Source organism: Cyprinodon tularosa, unplaced genomic scaffold (genome assembly GCF_016077235.1).
Source record: "Cyprinodon tularosa strain WSP-4 unplaced genomic scaffold, ASM1607723v1 ctg1418, whole genome shotgun sequence".
NCBI lineage: Eukaryota > Metazoa > Chordata > Actinopteri > Cyprinodontiformes > Cyprinodontidae > Cyprinodon > Cyprinodon tularosa.
The window spans coordinates 30001-48531 of record NW_024038241.1 but is presented as its reverse complement, the minus strand read 5'-3'; the positions used below and the strand labels follow the sequence as shown (position 1 = coordinate 48531).

The 18531-nt window shown below is 42.1% G+C and overlaps 1 protein-coding gene across 1 annotated transcript in view; it reads right to left on the bottom strand.

The window, feature by feature from the left end:
• Nucleotides 1–4802: 4802 nt before the first annotated feature.
• The window catches only part of LOC119779047 (zinc metalloproteinase-disintegrin-like brevilysin H2a), a 30439-nt gene continuing 16710 nt past the window's right edge, over nucleotides 4803–18531 (bottom strand). Inside the window, exons 10-22 of the mRNA XM_038278544.1 lie at nucleotides 17777–17858; nucleotides 17543–17676; nucleotides 16278–16455; nucleotides 13558–13647; nucleotides 12991–13186; nucleotides 11954–12059; nucleotides 10148–10304; nucleotides 9975–10055; nucleotides 8674–8767; nucleotides 8481–8589; nucleotides 8312–8405; nucleotides 8149–8244; nucleotides 4803–5271 (exon numbers count right to left, since the gene is read on the bottom strand). Of these exons, the coding sequence (XP_038134472.1) occupies nucleotides 5239–5271; nucleotides 8149–8244; nucleotides 8312–8405; nucleotides 8481–8589; nucleotides 8674–8767; nucleotides 9975–10055; nucleotides 10148–10304; nucleotides 11954–12059; nucleotides 12991–13186; nucleotides 13558–13647; nucleotides 16278–16455; nucleotides 17543–17676; nucleotides 17777–17858 (1450 nt within the window). The 3' untranslated portion in view covers nucleotides 4803–5238. The remainder of the gene's footprint in view (nucleotides 5272–8148; nucleotides 8245–8311; nucleotides 8406–8480; nucleotides 8590–8673; nucleotides 8768–9974; nucleotides 10056–10147; nucleotides 10305–11953; nucleotides 12060–12990; nucleotides 13187–13557; nucleotides 13648–16277; nucleotides 16456–17542; nucleotides 17677–17776; nucleotides 17859–18531) is intronic.

Here is an 18531-nt window from a genome sequence, read left to right as displayed (position 1 = left end):
CATATCGGATTCGGCACCACACAGCCAAGTGTTCTGGGTCAGTTTGGAAAAAATCAGATCTGTGTTGTTCAGACAGCCATGAAAAGATCAGATACAGGTCGCATTTGGGCAAAAAAATTGGATTTGGGTCACTTTAGGCCGCTGTGTGAACGTAGCCAGAGAGAGAGCAGGACTTTGAACAGATAACAGGAAGGCCGATTGGGATACAGCAACATGGGTCGGATAAAAGCTGCTAAAGATGTTTAAAATCTTCAACCCTGTGAAACTAGATTAGAATCTCTGCCGGGAAGCTTCCTCACCTTCAGAAACTAGCCTCAGATATTCCCGGCTGGTGCATCTCTAGAAAGGGTAAAGGAAGGTTAAAAACACAAGTAGTAATGGAAACTCCGCGATATGAATGTAATTTTGATATAAATGATAATATTTTAATATGACAGAAACTCTTCCCAAAGATGAGGAGCTGGTTTCTGCTTCGTCCACAGAAACCAGTTCAGGTATTTTAGTTTATTAGCGACGTTGATATGAAGGATGTGACGTTAAAGTAAAAAGATGTTGGATACTTTGTGTGCAATCAGGGTGACCGTCCGCCATGTTTAATGAGCCCTTGATGGCAGCCAGAAGCGTTAATGGTTCATATGCAGCGTCAGAGGCTTCAGGATTCCCACCGCCGGCTGGAAACTCTTCCTCCTGCTCCGGTTTTACCGTCGGAGAAGAGAAACAGACGGGTTATAGGACATGAAGAACAAAAGGACGTCTTTGTTGGCCTGCGTGGACCTCAGCGCTGCTTCTTAGGAAATGTGTTTAAACACTAAAGCAAAGAGAAGTTTGGGGCTCTGCTTTGTTTCAGCGTTCTCATGTGGGTCATTCCGCTATGTTACTGACTCCTTTTAGCTGGTAGCCATGAATGTGGGAGAAGAACGGCGGCGCAGACACAATGGACTGAGTCACTCTGCTCAGCAGGGTGGATGCTATAAAAGGTACCGCCTCCACACTCACAGCTGTCTGTCAGAGCACAGCCTCCAGCATGGATCCCTCACAGGTACCATGTCCCTCCCAGACCTGCTTCCACTGAAGGCGACTGTAACGCTGCGCTCTGTTACCAGCAGGGGGGAGAAATAAGCTTTAAGGTTGGACGCTCTCCTTTTATCAAGGCGGGTTAAACCAGGCAGCAGTTCTCAGGTGTCCACACCTGGAAGATCCCTTCAGTCTGGAAAAGTCTGGAATCTGATCAGGAAGAAGGTGGAAAAATAGATGGAGCAAAAAAACTGAAGCTATTCCTTCCTTTTTTCCTTCCTTCCTTCCTTCCTTCCTTCCTTCCTTCCTTCCTTCCTTCCTTCCTTCCTTCCTTCCTTCCTTCCTTCCTTCCTTCCTTCCTCTATCCTTCCTTCCTCCCTCCCTCTTTCCTTCCTTCCTTCCTCCCTCCCTCTATCCTTCCTTCCTTCATTCATGAATTCCTTCCTTCCTTTCTTTATTCCTTCCTTCCTTCCTTCCTTTCTGTCTTCCTTCCCTTCCGTCTTTATTCCCTTCCTTCCTTCCTTCCTTCCTTCCTTCCTTCCTTCCTTCCTTCCTTCCTTCCTTCCTTCCTTCCTTCCTTCCTTCCTTCCTTCCTTCCTTCCTTCCTCTATCCTTCCTTCCTCCCTCCCTCTTTCCTTCCTTCCTTCCTCCCTCCCTCTATCCTTCCTTCCTTCATTCATGAATTCCTTCCTTCCTTTCTTTATTCCTTCCTTCCTTCCTTCCTTTCTGTCTTCCTTCCCTTCCGTCTTTATTCCCTTCCTTCCTTCCTTCCTTCCTTCCTTCCTTCCTTCCTTCCTTCCTTCCTTCCTTCCTTCCTTCCTTCCTTCCTTCCTTCCTTCCTTCCTCCCTCCCTCCCTTCCTTCCTTCCTTCCTTCCTTCCTTTCTCCCTCTATCCATTCCTTCCTTCCTTCCTTCCTCTATCCATTCCTTCCTTCCTTCCTCTATCCATTTCTTCCTTCCTTCCTTCCTTCCTTCCTTCCTTCCTCTATCCATTCCTTCCTTCCTTCCTTCCTCTATCCATTTCTTCCTTCCTTCCTCTATCCATTTCTTCCTTCCTTCCTCTCTCCCTCCCTGGTATTTCCTTCCTTCCTTCCTTCCTTCCTTCCTTCCTTCCTTCCTTCCTTCCTTCCTTCCTTCCTTCCTTCCTCCCTCCCTCCCTCCCTGGTATTTCCTTCCTTCCTCTATCCATTCCTTCCGTCCTTCCTTCCTTCCTTCCTCTCTCCCTCCCTGGTATTTCCTTCCTTCCTTTCTTCCTTCCTTCCTCCCTCCCTCCCTGGTATTTCCTTCCTTCCTTCCTTGTATTTCCAGGTTTAAAGTGAAGAAGCTGCCATTAATTAATTCAAAGGGATTCTTTGTATTTCTTCCTGGAAATCGAGCGGTCAGATGTAGAAGATGTATTTTCTGGCGTGTAGGAACCCTGCAGACCGACGGAGGCTTGCAGTCACGCAGCTTTTCACACTTTCAGTCTTTTAAACAGTTTTAGTTGGTTTGTTTTTGTGCCGCGTTCACCAGAAAACAAAGTATTTTTGGTTTGCATTCTTCTGTGATGTAGGAGACGATTTCCAGGGCGATCCCTGCAGTGTACCGACTGCTAACCACACGGCTAAGAATGTTAAAGCAGTCGAATCGTTAGTTAGCTGTAATAAAGGGTCAGGAACTGTATTGTGTTTGTCATGCAAAAGGCCATGAATGTGTTCAAGTAGATGTTTCTTTTTGGGGGAAATAAAATTGAATTTTAAACATTGACTGGTTGTGATCATGTTGGATGAAGGTGACGTCCAAACATCGCCTCCTGTCTGCCTCCACGCCGCTCTCCTGACCGCTCCATGGTGACAGGCGTGTTATTATGGACAGACTCAGGTCCTCCTCCTGGCGTTGATGAGAAAGTTCTCTGCATTGTCATCCAGGATGGTTTCAGGTTCAGGCTTCTGTTAGCGTCTCAGCAGGGTCAGTTTTTCTCATTACCATCAGCGTCGTGTCGTTAGCTGTCAGTCTGTCTTTCTACTGTTTAGAATCATTATTGAATCATTTATTTATCGCAGCATTATTTATTTAGCGTTAATCAGGAAAACAATGAAAATCATTTTCATTGGCATCACTGAGTCTGGGAGCGGCCATTTTTGCCCAAATCTAGTAGCCCCTCCCTCCTGCCATCTTCCAGCAGTGACGTCACCGTGCGGTTAGCCTAGCGCCATTCTCCCCGCTTTCCAAGCTAAATCAATGGGAACTACTAGACACATCTGCAATCAACAACAATTATTGAAGATTTCCAGAGGACTTCACCATTGAAATTCACCAGAGCTATAGTGAAACTGACAATGCCCACGTGCATGGCAGCTGGATGCTGGAATACATCGGGTAAAAGTGAACAAAAAAAGAGTTATTCCACCTTTCTGATTCCTGATCCTCCACGGACGGGTTGGTCGTTGGATCGCCAACTTGAAGAGGGAGGATTTGCCATCGAACTTCTGGCCAGAGAAAAAACCCGTAATATGTAGCCAACATTTGGAAGAAGAATGTTTTCAAGATGACTTGGATAATAGCGCGTTGTGACAAACACCAGATACAGCACTGGGACTCGATCAACAGCCGATACCGCACAGTGACGTCACTAACCAGTAGGTGGCAGTAGTGTTCTTTGACGAACATGGATGCCTCCAGTAAAGCACATTCAGATGGAAACTACTCTGAATTAAAAACACTGATCATTTATTGAACAGGATGGAATCATGTCAGATTTAAAGAACTTTCAGAAGTTTGAATTCTGAATATGAGCGACTTTTAGTTTAAAATAGTTTAATCCAACTTTCCTGCAGATGGACTGAGTAGAGGACCGGAAGTGCCGGGCTACTTGTTCCAGGACAAACGTTTCCCCCCCTGAGTAACTGCTCCAATAATAATAATACTTGAACTTTATTGATCTCACATTAGAGAATTTCACTCTCTATATTTAACCCCTCCCCTTGGGGGGCAGTGGGCTGCCATTGTGCGGCGCCAGGGGAGCAGTGTGGGGTTAAGGGTATTGCTCAGGTCTGTGGGGAACGAACCGGGTGCAACCTTCTCAGAGCAGTTCTTTGTTTTTCAGGAAAACATCCAGAACCTTCCAACAGAACCGTTCTCTAATAAAATAATGTAAATCTAGTTCATTTTTATTACTTCAGACCAAAATCCTCCAGTGTTTTACACTGCAAAACATTAAATCTGATAAGTATTTTTTCTTAAAATAAGTGAATTTCTTTTTCTTGAATTGAGGAAGTAGGTGAGACACTTTGCCGATGGAACAAGACAATTTAGATTTAAAATAAGAAAAAACAATTGCATTGTCTTATTTCAATTGCATAATATCTAATCATCTTATTTTAAGAGTAAAAATACAAATTCTATTGGCAGATCATCTCATTTACCTACTCTTAAGAGTTTATTTTTTACTTATTTCTATATTGTTTTTTCAGTGTAATTAGAGCAGCTCTTCCTTCTCAGATCCAGCGGTGCAGAGCCGCCAGCCTTCAGCTGACTTTTCTTTCTTCTCCAGTTTGGGTTTTAATCACAAACCTAATTCTCTTTTTTTAAATTTACATCCAGTTTTCTTACTTCTTTGAGCCGCTTCCATCCTAAAAAACACTGATTCCTGTTTCAGTTCCCAGACCTACTGGATCCCCTTCAGCTGATCTAAATCATCTACTGTAGATCACTACAGCTTATTTGATCCGAGTATTTCCTGTTTCTCATATATTTGTTTGATCTGATCGTTTACAGTTATCTAAATCTTCCTGTCATTAATAATGCCATTCATTTTCATAATCATTTTATTTTCAAATACTAAATACAAATATAAAAGCACAATGTTTAAAGATCCATCAGACTCATGTAAACAGGAAAATATTACAAAAATATGAAGCTTGTACTTTGTGTAAATAAAATATAATTATAAAACCTTTACAAACATTTTCACAGTGTTCTTATCAAAGACTTGGCCATTAGTGCAGCGTTTCTCAGAGCAGTGGTTGAAGGGTTTGGACCCAGAAATGATGCTGAAGCAGCTCTGAGCCGACGGCGTCGCCAAAGGATCCACTTTAAGGCCCCGTAGAAACGGACGCCTGGATCCGTAGCAGAAGCTGCACTTTAACAGCTTCCTGTTTGGGCTCAGGCCGTGCAGGAGAACATGCAGCAGATCATGGAGGCAGGAGTCCGCCAGCAGGACAGAGCCAGGGTCTCTGCTGCTCCTCAGACCTTCGGAGGAGGGACGGGCCTCAGAGCCTGGAGGAAAAAAACAGACAAAACCTGCGTTCATTTGCAATATTTAAATGTTTTACAGAAAGTTAAAATACCCAAACAGACAGCAGAGCAGGGGCGGAGCTAGATGGGGGGCCAGGGGTGGCCATGGTAATCCTTAGCCACCCCGGTGGCCATTTTTCCCCTCTAATACAGACGGTGACATTTTAATTTTTCATATGTTGACAGATAAGGGCTGGTTATCCTCCTGCAGCAGTGTGTCGCAGTTAGCAGGTATGATATGTTTGATTTATGCCCAATATTGAAGCGTTTTCTGCGCCATCTTATTCCACGCCACAACGCCAGAGGGACAATGAGGAACCAGCTGGGATTGTGGGCGTCCGTGTGTCGGTTTGACGAGCTTGATCGACATCTACAACCCCTCATCCAACGCCGGACGACGCACAGTTCACCCATGTTCCCCAAAGACTGGCTTTAGCGCTGGGTGTTTTGGCTTCGGGTGCAAACCAGCAAACCGTCGCTCAGAGCTACAAAACTAGCGTCCTGCACGGTGTCTGGGATATGTTAAGTTTATTCTTTACACATCATGTGCATTGTTACTTTATTAGCCAGATTAGAGAGAGTAGATGGCCTTCCTTCACATTGTGGATGTCACTGTGTGTACGGAGGTCAAGGGTTAAGAGTAGTAGTTAACTTGCTCCCGGGAAAAGAACCGAAAGGAAAGTCTAGAGGCGCAACTGCCTTCAAGGGGACATAACTTCCTCATTTTAACAGATAGTGTCCAAGGTGTGTGAGGCGTTGTGGATGGCGCTACAGCCAGAGTTTCTGCCATTAGGTACCAAACAGGAAATAGTGTAGAGTGAATGTAGAATTGGGGGGGGGGGGGGGGGTATATCTGCAACACACGCAGACCACCTGGTTTCTGAGCATAAACCAGCCTTTACTTGACAACAAAGACACTGTGGTTAATTATGCACATCAATGTACTAACATTAAAGATGAAAAGAATTCCAGCTCTTTTCAGAACTAGAACTTACGGAAGAGGATTAGGGCCACTGGAAAAAAAAAAAAAGTTAACTGATTTATTTTATTTCAGTATAGTATCGGAAAAAAGTCAGAATTCTGAGAAAAAAGTCAGAATTCTGACTAAATTCCGACAATAAAAAAAGTCAGAATTCTGACTTTAATCTCAGAATTCTGACTTTTTTCCCATGTTAAACTGAAATAAAATTTAAAAATCAGTTTACTTTTTTTTTTTTCCAGTGGCCCTAATCCTCTTCCGTAAGAACTAGATTTTTTTTATGGGGTAAAGAAGAAATTATGTCTTTGCAAGTCAGAAATAAATATTCACTTTAATAATAATCCATTCAATGTAGATATTAGAAGATCTAAATATTAATTTTTGTGCAGAACAATTATTGATAAAAGTATGTAAGTAATGACAACGATTAAGATGTTAACACAAGAACTCAAACTTAAAAGAATTTTGTCCACTAGACCTTTAATTTAGACAGCATTTAATGCAGTTTATTTGTTAATTTTAATTTTGGATCAGTGAAGATTGACCCTGAGGTTGTTTTGCCTATATATCCACTTTCAGCCTCCCCTCAGTATCCATTGGTTCCTACCTACCTGGCTACCCTCTGTTAGCATTTCCTGGCTACGCCTCTGCAGCAGAGGATTCATAAAATCCTGTACAGACATTAAAGTTGTGTTTGGGTTTCTGGATGTCTCTTTTTCTTTTCCCGTTCGGCTTTAAATGATTATTTATTTTATTTAATTTTTTTGTCCAGATGACTGACAGCACAGATGGAAAACTCCCTGAAGAAATGTGTGATTCAGTCTCCTGCCGCCCATTAGGAACCAGCCTGTTTATGGCTGCTGGTGCTGCCACCTAGTGGTCATTTTAATTCCTACCAGCAGGTCTAAACCAATGATCTGTATTTATTCGAAGGATTGCCGATTGCCCTAAAAAGGTGAAGCCACCATCCGCCATATTGGTACTCCCCACTCCCACAGAGACACACAGTAAAAATGCCTCCCTGTGCAGCATCTGGCTGCAAAAACCAGCAGCTCCACTGGTAATTTCCCAGTCAGTGGATGAACTAACCAATAAATCCATCTATAGCCGATGGATCCTATAGTATAGTCTGTAGACTAACATTAGTCTAGCTATCTCAGACTGACTGGAAGACCTTGAGTTAGACACTGACATTGGGTCTAAGTGGATGATGTCGTTTTTGGAGTGTTTGTTGGAAAAATTCATGTGCTGAAATATATTGCATTTTATATTCATGGAAAAAAGCAACTCAAGCATTTGACCCCTATATATGGGTTTATATATATATATATATATATATATATATATATATATATATATACACACACCATAATTGGTATGGTATATATAGTTACCATATCAATTTAATTAATCCATGTATAATTACATGTACGTCATCAGTTTTGCACTTTTGGCTCATCTGTATTATTCTGCTCCATTAACACATTCATTTTATTGTGATTGATTTGTATAATATGTTATATTACAAGATTTATAGACTTCATAATGGCTGCAATGTGATGGGCCGATTTTTATTCTAAGTTAAAGTTAATCTACTGATGCTATGAAACAGCCAGTCTGTGTCAAAGTGATGAATTTATTTTAATTTTAAAAGTGAAGTCCCCCTGAAAAAGAGAACATCTTCAATGTTCGACGCTGTAGCGCATTGATTGTTTACATTGCGACCGGTCTAATTAGGGAGTACCAATATGGCGGCCGGTGGCTTCACTCCACCCTTTACTACCAACGGGCAATCAGCAATCCAGGGATAAATAGAGATCAGTTGTCCAAACAGCATCAGTGTGACCTTCATGTGCTCTGACCCGAGGGGGGGGGTTTACCTGGCGTGCAGCTAGGTAGTTCTGGCTCGGAGGTTTGGGTCGGTTCCCTGCTGCAGGTGGTGGAGGCGGAGCGCCTTTGGGCTTCGGTTTTGGTGCCTAAAAGTTGATGGACAGTTAGAAGCAGCAGGTCTACAGATGGAAGCAAGACCCGGTTCACCTTTACCTGTCTGAGAGGCATGGGCTGACCAATGTTGGCCTTCTGGTTGGTTCTGGGAGCAGAGCTGCGGGCCACTGGAGGCTCCCTGGGGGCCGATAAACTGTCAACACAGGGTTCAGTCATCATCATCACAGCAGTGCAAATATAAACCATCTGATGGGTGGAGGCTGCTTACGTTGGCAGAGAGGGAGCCTGTTTCTTCTTCTTGCACATGAATCCAACCACACCAAACACCAGACCCAGGACCACCAGGATGACAGCCAGGGACACTGCAACCTTCGCCCCTGCAGGGATCGGTTCAAAATGACTCCAGCTGCGGCGCAGCAGTAACAAGCGAAGGTCCAAATCCGCCCAGAGGCGGTTCTTACCGGTGGAGAGCGAGCTGAAAGCTTCATCCTGAGCTCCGCAGTTAGGAGGCAGCCAGCCAGGCGTGCACTGACACTCACTCCTGTGATTGCACACCTGCACAACAAGCATTAAGAAATAAAAAAAAAAATGAGACAAAAGCATCACGTCCTCCTACTAAAAAAAATTTATTTTGTTTATTTATTTCTTTAGGTTTCACCTTGATTAGATTTTTCTTAGTGACGATTATTTAAATTTAATCTATGATTTAATGCAGAATAGAAATCCTCCCTTCATGCATTAACATCAGTTTTCTTGGAGCTGGTAAACTTCAGGCATGCAGATTGTTTTACGTCCCATCTACACAGGGGGGGGATTGAACATTATTCAATACTAGGCAGCTGCCTAGGGCCCCTATTTCCTGGGGGCCCAATAAAACTGTTTAAATTGTGGTTAATACAACTATTCCTTATTTATAAACATTAATTATGTTTTTGATAAAAGACCTTTGGCTAAAATGCCATCAGAACGCTGATAATATTAAGTGTGTCTCAGCCCCCCCCTTCAGCGTCCACCATATTGGATCAGTCCATTTGCTGCACATGTTCAGAAAGGTCCAAACAGACAGCAGCAAACCATTTGAAAACAAACCATGCAAAGAGCAGTGTTGCCAACTTAGCGCTTTAGTCGCTATATTTAGCCACTTTTCAGACCCCTCTAGCACTTTGATTTCTAAAAAGCTCCTAGCGCCAAATCTAGAGACTTTTTTCTGCTACTGGAGACTTTGGAGACAACATCTAAAAGCAGCGAACTCTGCTCTCCAGAGCGAGTAGATTGGTAACCCCGCCTCCTGCTCTCCTCTATCTTGTCTGCTGTCATGATTCATGCAGCTATTATTTCATCCAAATGAAAAATGGAGAACAGATAAGCAGATCATGGCTTGTCTACAGTGAAAAGAAGGACTGGGTTATTTACTTTGGCCTTTTTGGAAACACAGGAAGGAGCAATCAGCTAAGTGAGCTTAGTGCTTGGAAAAAAATCTTTCATTCCTTTAGAGACAGCATGAAAAGTCAGCTGAGTACAAAACATAGAGAGGAAAACAAGAAGAAAAGGGACAAGAAGAGAGGGACACAACCTAGAACAGATAATGGATGTCTATTCTATTAACATTTCTCTATCTGTAGAATGGGGCTGTTTGATGGGTTGTTTTCTCCCTTCAGAGGCCCCCTGCCTGTCTTTGCCTAGGGCCCCACATTTCCTAAATCCGCCCCTGCTTTTAGAAACTAAGGACTTTAGAGGAGCCGTCAGGTGTCCATGTACTCACAGCGTTCCCTGGGCATTTGGCTGAACAGTTGGTGTTCCTGTACGCAGCTTCAACATCCATGCATTGATTCTGGCTGCAAACCTTCGAACAAACAAATCAAGCCTTCAGAGCTGCTGCGTTCACTGCGTCATTCATCTGAAAACATGAACCCCTGGATGGAGACGAGAAAGTACCTTCCCCTCTCCACAGACGGTGCCTTCCTCCACCTGCCCGTAGTCTTTGGTGTAGTCCTGAAAGAAAGCCGCCTTGCAGCTCCCGATTGAGACCATTTGGCTGTAGATAGGGTTGGGATTGCCGCCGCTGCAGAAAAGCTTCCCGCAGAAAAAATCTCTGCATAACAAAGAAGAATTCATGTCATCCAGATCATCCAGTCAGATTGATTCAAAGTTTTCTATCTAAGGAAAACCAGCTGATTGCATCGACTCATTGACTCTTCAGCAATCCCTCACACTAAGCATGCTTGTAGCGACAGTGGAGAGGAAAAACTCCCTTTGAACAGGAAGAAACCTCCAGCAGAACCTCCAGATCAGCTCAGACTTTTAATAAAAGCCAAATGGATTGATTTGATTTTCTGTATTTCCTGTAAAGACTCGGTGGATGAAGGATTTACGAGACGATCCAGCGTTTAGGTGCATCTCTAGCTTCCTTGAATGAACGTGACGGAAGTTTCTGCTGCCGATTCATTTGTTGGCCGAAACATTTTATTTTATTTTTTTTTTACTTTTTAGAAAAGAAAGAAAAAGTTAATTCTTAGGATTTGGCTGCAGATCACCATCAGAACCAGTCAGACGGGATTAAGTAGTGATGGGTTAATGAGGCATCATTGCCAAACGTATTGATCCTTTATTGACATTGAATACTGACAACTGCTGGACAGTTATAGACACTACAGGCAGCTTGTTTGACACATTAAACTGATTTGATGCTCTAGTACAATGATATGATTTAAATTATTGTAGGTAATATTGTATTATTTCATATATCTATGTTTCAGTTGAAAATATCTTTGATATTTTTAGCTGCAGCCAATAAATAATGTAAACATTTATCATAAGGTGAAAATTTAGGGGAAAATGTGAATGAGGATGCTTGTGAAATAGGATTTTAAATCATATTTTTACAGTAAATAAACAAAGAGTCAATTTGAAATGAACTTTAATTCCTATAAGTTGAGTAATTACTGAAGAAAAGTTTGACACAACCAGAAAATTTAAATAAAAACAGAGCGTCTGAAACTTTCCTATTCCTTTTAGTTTCCAAAATCTTGATCATTTTCATGATAAACAGCAAAAGATGAGACATTTCTTTTAGCAGATGCATCATGTTGACAGATACGATTTAAAACACAGTTTAGTGAGTCAGTCAGTTAGAAACAACTCCTGTAACGGTCACATGACTTTCTGGAAACAACAGGCGCACCGATCCAGTGTTTTAGGGCTTCATGCATGCAGCGATGCATCAGTGTTGCTGGAGCGATCGCTAGGATTAAGGGAAATTCTGCAACTCTGTGCTGCTTTTCCTTTACGAGAAGTTATAGTTTTATATCAAATAGTGCAGCACCAAGCATATTATTTCTACTTTATCTAAAAATAAATAAAACCTGAATAAAAAACAGGTTGTTTTTAACCCTGAACTGATCAGCTAAATCAGATGATCTACCAATGATGGTGTGCCTGGCTGTGTGGGTGAATCAGTCTGACTGGATGATGTTGTGAACTGTGAAGCGCCGTGAGATGACGTGTGCTGTGAATTGGCGCTATTGAAATACATTGAACTGAATTGAATTATTTAGAAGTTATTCAGAGAGGAACATTTGCAGGATAATATTTCAATATCTAAAAATTACACATTTGTAAAATAGAATTTAATTCCTGAATCATTCTGGTCCACACTCCATACTAGTAGATGGCGGAAATAATTCAATCTGTTGTTTGTCAACCGCCAAAAACTCTAAACAAGAAGAAGAAGGAGAGACTCACTGGGGCTGGCAGGGGATGAACTGGGAGTCTGACAGCCGTCTGCAGTAGCCATAGTTGGTTCCTCTGCCATTGTTGTTGTAGCAGGATGGAGACGCCTCGCTGGCAGCTGATCAGAGAACAAAACCAGTTATACAGCTGATCCTTTGCTCACTTCACCATGTCTCCTAGATCTAACCATAGACATCATATACGTAGACGCCTCATTGGACGCTGGCCGGCATGCCTAGAGGGCAGCCATCTTGGATCAGACCACAGTTCAGACAGCTGCTGTCAGAACAGGAGGCGCCTTAGATCTCATTTTAGTCACATGAAAGAGATAATATAACAATAATCTCTGACATGTCGCCCCTTTAAAGACCAAAACTAATTCCAATAAATATATATATATATAGTATATGACACACATTGACTGATTAAAGAACAAATGTTCACATATGCATAAATAATGTTTAAAAAAACATGGTTTGAAAAAGTTGGAAGAAGTTTAGACAAACTTATAAGGACAAAAAGCATTTAGTTAGACACAACTTATATTTACCACCCACTACGATTATACAAAACAGTTTGACAATGATAAAAAATTAACATAAAATAATTTTAAAAGACTAGATAACTTTACTTTCTTTTTGTAAATCATATATTAACATATGTTCCTCTATAGATCATAACACTCATTATCAAAGACCTTAAAAATACTGAGTCATAAGAATATACTATATGTTATAAAATAATAATATAAAACTTTGTGTCGATCATATTAGTATTTAATTGCAAAATATATAATTTGCATGTATTTCATCCAGTTTGAGTTCAGTTTAAATAGTTTTAATCTGAATAAATATGTTTGATCTATTTTTAAAATTAGCTTTGGTTTTTTAAGGGGCGACATGTCAGAGATTATTGTAATATTATCTCTTTCATGAGATCCAAGGCGCCTCCTGTTCATTCTAACAGCAGCTGTCTGAACTGTGGTCTGATCCAAGATGGCCGTCTATATGACGTCTATGGATCCAACAGGAAGAAAGCCAAAGGCCTACTGTTGCCGTAGAGTTTGAGGCACTGGGTTGACCTCTGTGGACACTGGCCGTTGTAGCAGTAACCCAGACCCTTGTTACACGGCAGGCCGTTGACGGCGAACACATCCTCAGGACAGGTGGCGCTCTTCCCGTTGCAGTACTCTGCCAGGTCACAGTCATCCTGCTTGGGGCGGCACTCCCTGGACCGAGGCTGGATCTGTGAGGAGCAGATGGAATGACATCACTCAGAGGTCAAATCGCCCAATCAGGGAGAGCTTCTGTGTTTCACCTCTAGTTTTAATGTGTGAGTCGTTCCTAATAAGTTAAATGTTTTCCTTATCATGTCTTTATAACTTTAAATGGAGGATCAGTTCCTCCTAACATCACTGAGCAAAGGAGGGAAAAACCTGCAGCTAAAATTTGATATAAAGAGTAAAAAAAAAACCTGCTCCATATCTTCATTTCCCACAAAAAGGACAAATCAATTCTCCTTTTACAGAATTTGATGCTCAGAGTGAGACCAGAAGGAGCCCAGTAGGGGGCGGTGGTGCTCCAGGCAGGCCGTGCATTGAGTGAAGATTGGCTCACCTGACAGTCAGCACAGCATTCTCCCTCCGCGCACTGGGAGCCTGCTGACAGCGTGCATGTGGTGGCGTTGCAGCAGGGGTTGGTGCACTCCTGTAAAGACAGCGATGGGGTTAAATTAGCCGCTCCGTCTCATCTCAAACCTCCTCTTCCTTCCTGTCTGCATCCAGAAACATCAGTGATGCATTTTGCAAAGTTTTCAGCTTTTAAGACAAATGAGTTGGTTTAAGATCCTGGTGAAAAGCGAGCGGCTTGTAGCGACAGTGGAGGGGAAAAAGTCCCTTTGAACAGGAAGAAACCTCCAGCAGAACCAGGCTCAGTGTGAGCGGCCATCTGCTGAGGCCCACTGGGGTTCAAGGAGACAGAAGCAGACATAGAAAAAGAAGCATAGATACAAAAGGCAACTGTCAACCAGCTCCACAGGCGGCCCCGTCCAGGAAACACACAGCCAGGCAGACGAGCTCCGAGCCAGCTCCCATGTCAGAGGATGAAGAGAGCACATCCAGTTAGTCACAGTCAGAGAAACAGGACTACACTGGAAAACAGGCCAAGCTCCAACATCTAGAAACAAAGGTGTTGATGGCAGCAGCACAGCTGATATTTCTCTCCAGGATGGAGTCACAGCCAAACAGGAACAGACCAGATGAAGCTACTATGAGAAAAAGCAGAGAGAGCAGAACGTTAGAGATTGAACTAACAGATTCTGCAGAGTGGGAGAATAGAGATAGAATGAAGCAGAATGATGAAAAAGGGGTCCCTATGTCCTCCAGCAGTCTAAGCCTATAGCAGCAGAACTATAGAGATAGCTCAGGATAACCTGAGCCACTCTAACTAGAAGCTTTATCAAAAAGGAAAGTTTTAAGCCTAGCCTTAAAAGTGGTATGAAGGGGGCTTAAACTTTCCAGGGGGGGTTCAGGAATACTCAGATTATCTTGGACATGAGTAAAATATCAGTTAATCTGAAAAGAGAGAAAGTTGAGGACATTCAGCGCTGTGAAACTCCTTGTATAAACATGATAAATAAAGTAACTCATAGTTCACTAATACTCCAGTCGTTCACAAAGGAGAGCATAAATAATCATCATCAATACTGTAGAGAAAACAAGTGAAGGATTAATAATCTGCTGCCGCTGCAGCAGAACCTTCTATACCTACTGCAGCGACTCCCAGCAGAGCAGCAGACAGGTCCATGCAGGACGCAGAACGGAATGTCCTACATGTTACAGGAGTTATCAGCTGCTTTAGGACAGTTTGTTCAGACGTGTGCTGCGTAATTCATCTGAAAACATCTGGATGGTTTTAAAACAGGAACATGTGGGAGTTTCTCAGAAAGGTTCCCTCTGATGATCCTTCAGCCTCCAGAGGAGGCGAGTCTCCGTTTATAACATTTAAAGGAAGACCAGTCTGGAGCGCTGGTGTTCTGTCAGACCAGCATACCCAGGGTCAATACCCAAGACGTCAGATTTTATTCCTTTAGTTTTGTATGAAAAATAAACTTTAAACTACCTCAACGGGCATATATATCCCTTTAGTCAAAATGTACAAAAAAATATATATTAGTTGAGGGCCCAATATCAATGTCTTTCATGGGGCCCTATATTCCTGGCGGCCCTGCTGCCCTTCAGGATCAATCAAAGATATTTTTTAATGTATTTACTATGAGGCTATCCTGTAGTTCTGTTTGAGACTCTTATTTTGAAGTCTGACAGGAAATTCTGGAGCTGCCCTGTTGTGAAATCATGGGCAGAAATCAGAAAGTCTCCTCCTGCTGATTGAGGAAACCCAACGGCAGACGAACCATGATTCCTCGTCCAAATTCAAACCGTTTGTTTGGAAGATTTTTACTTCAGGAAATAAAATAAAAGTGACAGAGTGAGAAAACAGGTTATTATAAGCAGTTAAACGCATCATTGGATCCCTACAGGAATCTTTCCTTGTGTAAATCACCAATAATGTTCAGCAGAGTGCACTGGAAAAACAATCTAAAAATAGGTAAAAATTTCTTAAATCAAATGTATTTAACCTTAATTTGAGCAGGTAAATGAGATAATTTGCCAATGGAATGAGTATTTTTACTCTTAAAATAAGATAATTAGATAATATGCACTTGAAATAAGACAATGCATTTGTTTTTTCTTATTTTAAGTGGAAATTGTCTTGTTCCACTAGCGAAATGTTTCTTTTACCTCCTCAATCCAAGAACAAATGCACTTATTTAAAGAAAAAATGACTTATCTAGATTTTACGGAACAGGATTAGGGCCACTGAACTATTTTTTTTTATTTTATTTCAGTATAGTATGGGGAAAAAGTCAGAATTCTGACTTTTTTCTCAGAATTCTGAGATTAAAGTCAGAATTCTGACTTTTTTCTCAGAATTCTGACTTTTTTATTGTCAGAATTCAGTCAGAATTCTGAGAAAAAAGTCAGAATTCTGACTTTTTTCCCATGTTAAACTGAAATAAAATTTAAAAATCAGTTAACTTTTTTTTTTTTTTTCAGTGGCCCTAATCCTCTTCCGTAAGATTTAGATTTGTTCCAGTGTGTATATTAAAATAAACAGGCTGTCAGTGAAAGCTCCTTCTGTATAACTGCTAGGATTATAAAATCCAGTGGTTTAGTATCGCCTCTATATATAAATCCATTAGCATAAACACAATGATGACAAAGGCCTTTTGATAAGCAGGAAATCATTTCCGTAAAGCCGTGTTTGCTTTTCTCTACCTGCACAGTGCCGCAGTCGCACTGCTCGCCTTTTTCCTTGAAGCCGTTCCCACAGACGGCAGGAGCTTCGATCCTCATGTAGTCGGGTTTGTCGAACAGACAGCTGGGGCTGCGGGTTGTCAGGTATCTTTCATAGTTGCTGCTGCTGCAGCTGCTGAACGACCGCGGGATGTTCCAGCTGCCAAACGACAGATCAGCTGCATTAGTAGAGCCTTTACTGCTCACTCAGGCAATACATTCATCCGTTTGATTTCTTTTTGGGATTAGATCAGTCATTAGATCAGTTTAATGTGATAAGTGGACCCAGAGGATCTGGTTCTGAACCCTGAGCACATCCATTGACCCCGACGCACCAACACTGATTGACGATCAGACGAAGTACGCTCGCTAAACATGAGGAGGGCATCAAACACGCTTTAGATACAAAAACAGGATAGCAACTAACATGCCTTAAAAAGTCTAAATAAAGCCTGGGACATGTAGCCTGAAATGTAAGACAACCATATTAGCAGTTTATTAGCAAATAAAAAGGTCAATTTTGGGGTGAGTTGCCCTTTAAAGGTCCCCAGGAAGGCTGAAGTGCATTCAAAATGCAGGATTTTAGGATGGATTAAAGCCTAATCTGGATGATGCTAAAGCTAACACTGATACTAAAAACATGGTGAGAGATTTCTGAAACCTTCTGTTGGTGAAAAATAAAGAGATGTCGAACCTCCGATATTGATTGATCCTTTAAATTAAGGGATAAGTCTGAATTATTCCAGTAACATTCTTTGACTGACTGTTGACCTTCAGCTTTTCCACCCGATGATCTTTACTCTCTTTTCAACAAATTATTCTGCAAAATGTTTTATTCAAAACAGACAAAGGCCTTCAGGTAATGATCCTTTCCTCTTGTAAAGTGGTATTACCGGCACATTTCATTCACATGCTTTTATTGTGGTAGAGAAGAACCACATGTTGGATCCAAAGATATTCCTGACCTGCTACTTGGACAGTAAAAGACTTCCTGGTTCATCTGCTACAGGTTGATGCATTAAATGCATCGATTGTTTGCCAGCAGGCATCTGATAACATCAAACAATAAAGGTAAATGTGGTCCGGTAAATAATTACCGGACCACATAAAGGCAGCATTGGTAAAATGACATCAGCGGATTAAACAGGTAGAGGACTGCAGGTAAACACGGCCATCTTTGACAGAATCTCCATCTGACCTGATTTAACAAACGCCTTTAGACTGAGACGTTCGGGCCCCTCCCTTACCTGAGGGCTGCAGCCATGATGCAGCTGTCCCCGGAACAAATGCAGGCACTGGAGTCGTCATGGCTCATGCCCAGGTTGTGGCCCATCTCGTGGGCTAGAGTAGCTCCCACTGCGATGGCTCGGTCATTGTGATCCTGAAGCAGATGTCAGATTTTCTTTCTGTTTAATCCATATTTAACACCCAGATTAAACAATCACTTCTGCTGACAGTTAGCGCCGTTAGCTCCAGTTCACCTGTACTACCCCGACTGAGTGGTCGGTGCAGAGGGTCCCAATGAAAGCCAGACCCACAGTGGAACCTTCAAAGTCGATCCCACTGAAAGACAGGAAGAGACATTTGTCTGTTAAAAGAATATTCAGAATTCAAACTTCTAAAAGTGCTTAAAATCTGAAATTATTCCACCCTGTTCAATAAATGATCAGTGTTTTTAATTCAGAGTAATTTTCATGTGAATGTGCTTTACTGGAGGCATCCATGTTTGTCAAAGAACACTACTGCCACCTACTGGTTAGTGACATTGTCACGGTGCGGTATCGGCTGTTGATCAAGTCCCAGTGCTGTATCTGGTGTTTGTCACAACGCGCTATTATCCAAGTCATCTTGAAAACATTCTTCTTCCAAATGTTGGCTACATATTACGGGTTTTTTCTCTGGCCAGAAGTTCGATGGCGAATCCTCCCTCTTCAAGTTGGCGATCCAACGACCAACCCGTCCGTGGAGGATCAGGAATCAGAAAGGTGAAATAACTCTTTTTTTTCCACTTTTACCCGATGTATTCCAGCATCCAGCTGCCATGCACGTGGGCATTGTCAGTTTCACTATAGCTCTGGTGAATTTCAATGGTGAAGTCCTCTGGAAATCTTCAATAATTGTTGTTGATTGCAGATGTGCCTAGTATTTCCCATTGATTTAGCTTGTAAAGCGGGGAGAATGGCGCTAGGCTTACCGCACCGTGACGTCACTGCTGGAAGATGGCAGGAGGGAGGGG